Source organism: Scylla paramamosain, chromosome 40, assembly GCF_035594125.1.
Source record: "Scylla paramamosain isolate STU-SP2022 chromosome 40, ASM3559412v1, whole genome shotgun sequence".
Taxonomy (NCBI): domain Eukaryota; kingdom Metazoa; phylum Arthropoda; class Malacostraca; order Decapoda; family Portunidae; genus Scylla; species Scylla paramamosain.
The window spans coordinates 12,419,104-12,424,103 of NC_087190.1; the positions used below are offsets into that span (position 1 = coordinate 12,419,104).

A 5,000-nucleotide genomic window follows, 5' to 3' on the forward strand; every position below is an offset into this window, starting at 1 on the left:
TGAGCCAGGCTGGGTGAGCTGCGGCAGCGCTTCACAGCAGCGAGCCTTTCCACACGGGCGACTCGCTGACGCGACTCGGTCGTGCGTTTTGGCCGCGTGCATCAGAGCTTTGGTCGCGCTGCCGACCCTGTAAAAGGGACCTTAGCCCAGTTTTAGTACAGTCTGCCTTTAATTCGTTTTCTTTGCCATTCGCTCGTGACAGAAAATGGTCTCAAGTTTATTTCGGGGGCAATGTAAATATTTTGATGTTAGGATGCAGAAGAAAACTTAGTTATTGTAAAAAAGTTGGATAAAATTATGAATCACATAATGGAAGCTATATTATGTAATGATGGTGGTCATGGAGAGAGAAAGAGAGAGAGAGAGAGAGAGAGAGAGAGAGAGAGAGAGAGAGAGAGAGAGAGAGAGAGAGAGAGAGAGAGAGAGAGAGAGAGAGAGAGAGAAAATCAGACATTACTTTTCTTTATCCTTCCAGTCCACGCATCCTCCTCCTCCTTCATCCCCTACTAGTGTCATTCCTCCTCGTATCATTCCTGTCCCTCCTGCTTGCTGTGACACCCTTTCCATTCCTTTCCCTAGCGCTATTCCTTCTTCCTCCTTCCTCTTGTGTCATTCTCTCTTCACTCCCCTGTCATTCCTGCTTCTCCTATCATTCCTCCTTGTAAAATCCCTCCCCGTCCCTCTCCCCAGTTCTTGCACTCCCCGTTGGGCGAGGGAGAGGCGGAGGGGGTCAGCAGTAGCAGCAGCAGCATCACCAGGACGGAGTGGGAGGTGGTCTTTGCTAACCTGACGCGCCACACTCAGATGATCCCGTGTTGTAGCGAGCCGCAGGTCACGCTGGTGATGTCAATGATAGTGAGACGTTCAGCCCCCCGCCATTACCTGGGTTATGAAGACTCCTGTGCTGTGTGAGTGGTGTAGTGGTGTTGATGTGTGTCTGTTTGTGTTTGTTTGTTTGTTTGTTTTTCATCTTTCTTCTTTTTTTCTTTCATTGGGTCGTGTGTTGTTTGTTTTGTTTTGTTTGTTTTGATTTGTTTGCTTACCTAGTTCTTTTGTTTTATCTATTAACTTTTTCTGGTTGTTTATATGTGTGTGTGTGTGTGTGTGTGTGTGTTTTGTTCCTCCTCTTTTTCTCCCTCTCCTCCTCTTCCTTCTCCCCTTTCCTTTATCTTCCTTCCCCTTGTTCTCTTTCCTCATCTATCATTTGTGTCCTCCTACTACCTACTGCCTCTTTCTCTCCCTCTCTTCCTTCATCTATCTCCTTAATCCTCCTCCTCTTCCACCTCCATCAATATCTTCCTACCCCTTCTCCTCTCCTTTCCTTCATCTTTCTTCATGTTACTGTCTCACCTAACCTCTCCTCTATCTATCTTAACCATCACCACCACCATCACCATCACTGCTACAACAACACCATCCCCGCAGGTTTGTGTGTGATGACCTGCCTGGTGTTCCTTCTTCCCCCCAATGGCAGCGAGAAGGTGTTGTTTGGTGGTGTGTGTGTCCTTCTCAACATCCTCTTCCTCGGGTTTGCCATCACCATTGTGTACAAGGATCCCATGCACACACCGCTTATTGGTGAGTCATGAGGGGGCGGTGGTGAGAGGCGTGAGGTGAGGTGAAGTTGGGTTAGGTTAGGTTAGGTTAGGTTAGGTTAGGTTAGGTTAGGTTAGGGTTAGGTTAGGTTAGGTTAGGTTAGGTTAGGGAAGTCAATAGGGAAGAGATGAACTGGATGGCTGATAGATGGTGACAGGATGGTGTGGGGAGCTTGGTTTGGTTAATAATGCAGAAATCTTGTTAATTTGCCACTAGAACCACGACTATTTTCCAAGACCACACAGATGATTAGCCGAATTCTCAAGAGTGTTTCTCCTGTTAATAACTTAGAAATTTTGTTAATATGTCACTAGAACCATAAAAATATCCTTAAAAACCGTTGTCACTTCACCACGGCTATTTCAAAAGGCCCCACTGATTTTGTTAATATGTCACTAGAACCATAAAAATATCCTTAAAAACCGTTGTCACTTCACCACGGCTATTTCAAAAGGCCCCACTGATGATTAGCCGAGTTGTCAAGAGTGTTTGTCATGTTAATAATGTAGAAATGTTATTAATCTGTCACTGGAACCGTAAAAACACTCTTAAAAACCCGAGTCTTTTCACCATAACTATTTTTAAAAGGCCACAGAGATGATCAGCTAGGTTCTCGAGAGTATTCCCCCTACTAATAATATATAAATCTTGTTAACCTGTCACTAGAACCGTAAAAACACCCTTGAAAACAGCGGCACTTCAACTATACGGGGAACCTTTGAAAGTGGCGGCGGCGCGGAGCAGAGGCGTTGCAAAATACAGTCCATAATCTGACTACATATTGACAGCCAACGTTGATTACACATGCTTACTTTCACTCACTCTCCACAACCTCTCCTTCCACACCCACAGTCCAGCTGGTGACGCATCAGGTGGTGCTGACGGTGTTGAGTGTGGTGGTGGCGGTGGTGGTGATGCGGCTGGCACGGGGCCCTCACTCCTTTCCCGTGCCTCACATTATCAACAAGCTGGTCAACACCCTTGCCACGCTCCTGTGTCTCTCCAGCTGCTCCAGAAGGGTAAGCAGCGCCGCCACACGCACTGCAGGAGGGCTGACATTAGGAGCACTGTTGCATGGACCATTTTACGACTTATATTTGAATTGTTTAACGTTAGAGCTTGTTAAACTATCAAAACTATTACGGAAACATTGCAATACCCCAATAACTTCCAATAGAACTTTTTTTAATCAATAATTAGATGAAAGCAGCATTCAAAACCTTCAATTACTTACGTAGAATTTGTCAAACCACCAAAACATCATGAAAGTAATAAAAACTCCAATAACTTTAACTGTTAACCTGACAATACCAAGAAAAAAAGAAAAAGAAAAGGAAAAAAAAAAATTCTTGAAAACCCCAATAATTTAAGAACTTGTCAAATTACCACTGCCATTATTACCACAACCACGAAAAACACCTTTGAAAACCCCATTAACCTCCACTGGAGCCTGTTAGACCCTCAGTACCATTATGAAAACGAAAATAAACCGAATAACACCAAAACACACCTTTGAAAACCCAAATTACTCACATAGCTGCTAAAATAACACGAAAAAAATAAAAACACCCTTGAAAACCTTTTAAACTAACCAAACCCCCCAAAAAAATAACAAAAATGAATAAATAAACAAATAAACAAATAAATAAACAAAAACTTGAAGACTTGAATACTTCACACACACTTACCACAACATTGAAAACCCCAGTAACCCAACACACACACACATACACACACAAGCACACCACAGACACACTTACCTCCCTTCTCTCCCTCACAGCCGGGCAACCACGAGCAAGAATACGCAGTAATCATCAAAGCAGAACAGATTGAATTAGGGGAGCGCAACGGGGGCGAGGCGAGGCAGAGGGAGTGGACTGAAGACCTTGGGGAATGGATCCTTTTGGCCTCTGTAATAGATCGTCTGGCTCTCGTCTTGTATTTAGCTGCGTGTGCTGTCATCTTCATTCGCTTCTCCCCTGTCCTGTAGCCAAGAGTGGAGGAAGTGGCGTATAGGTGTCTGTGTGTGTGTGTGTGTGTGTGTGTGTATGTGTGTGTGTATGTTTGTGTCACGTTCATATTAATAATCATCTAGCATTCATGAGTTTGTTTGTGTATCTATACGTGTGTGTGTGTGTGTGTGCGTGTGTGTGTTACTAATGGTAGTAGCCGTAGCCAACACACAACTATTCCTAAATATCTCATGTAATTATTCTTAATAAAATATGTTATCAGATCTATCTTCTATCTGTTTCCTGGAGCACATAAGAACATAAGAAAATAACACAAGCTGCAAAAACTCATGGAAAGCTGCAATAACACAAGAAAAGCTGCAAGAACACAAGAAAGGCTGCAAGAACACACAATTGAAGGTGCAAGAACATAATTCAAGGTGTAAGGACATGGAGAAACCTTCAAAACACAAGGAAAACTACAAATAACAAGAGCGAAGAAGAAAACGGGCACAAACAAATTAAAGAAAACGTTACTTAATAGGGGGACACTACTAAAAAAATTATTCTGCCCCCTCATATACTTTGCCGTAGGAAGTCAAAGGATCGCATGAGGACAGGTGAGGGTAAGTTAACTAGATTTACCTTTATCGAGCAGCCAGGCACAACATAGTAGACACAACGTAAAGGAACACAAATGCCTAACACACTTTCTTCTTCAAGTGTAAATGACTGAATTTCACGGATGATAAATGGTTAGAGAAAAGTGTGTGTGTGTGTGTGTGTGTGTGTGTGTGTGTGTGTGTGTGTGTGTTCCTACTTTCTGCGTCTCATCTCAATTATTTTCAACAATCTCCAATGAAAGCTATTAGGGTTTTCAAGGGTGTTCTTATGACTGTATAATAATCTAATAAGCTACTACTACTACTACTACTACTACTACTACTACTGAATGACAAACAGGAGACACACTAAACAGGTAAGAGGAGGAAGAGTGAAAGGAAGGAACAAGTGGAAGGAAGGAAGCCGTGAGGGGAATGAGAGAAGAGAGGGAGGAAAATGAAAGGATAGAATTAAAATGAAGGGAGAGAGAGAGAGAGAGAGAGAGAGAGAGAGAGAGAGAGAGAGAGAGAGAGAGAGAGAGAGAGAGAGAATCTGTTACACCTAGTTCAGTCTGTTTTTTGTTTACTTTCTTTTTCTTCTTCATTTCTTCCGTTTTCTTTCACACCGCAACTCCAATACTATAAGGGAAACTATTGTATTTGCATTGTATTTCCACGGAGTTGTATTTCTTGTTGTATTGTTGTATTTTCTTTTATTTTATTTGTATTTCTGCGTAGTTCTGTCGTATTTCCATGACATTTCAATGGAGCTGTATGGTGTTTGTGTCGTATTTTTTAACGTATTACTGTGGAGACCTGAAAATACATCTCTTGCTACGCTCAGTTCAAC

At 42.6% G+C, this 5,000-nt stretch overlaps 1 protein-coding gene across 1 annotated transcript in view; it reads left to right on the plus strand.

Moving 5' to 3' along the window:
- Positions 1–3,834, plus strand: part of LOC135092459 (neuronal acetylcholine receptor subunit alpha-5-like) — a 19,842-nt gene extending 16,008 nt beyond the window's left edge. Inside the window, exons 7-10 of the mRNA XM_063990971.1 lie at positions 691–908; positions 1,426–1,578; positions 2,449–2,615; positions 3,377–3,834. Of these exons, the coding sequence (XP_063847041.1) occupies positions 691–908; positions 1,426–1,578; positions 2,449–2,615; positions 3,377–3,429 (591 nt within the window). The 3' untranslated portion in view covers positions 3,430–3,834. The remainder of the gene's footprint in view (positions 1–690; positions 909–1,425; positions 1,579–2,448; positions 2,616–3,376) is intronic.
- The last annotated feature ends 1,166 nt before the right edge of the window (positions 3,835–5,000 follow it).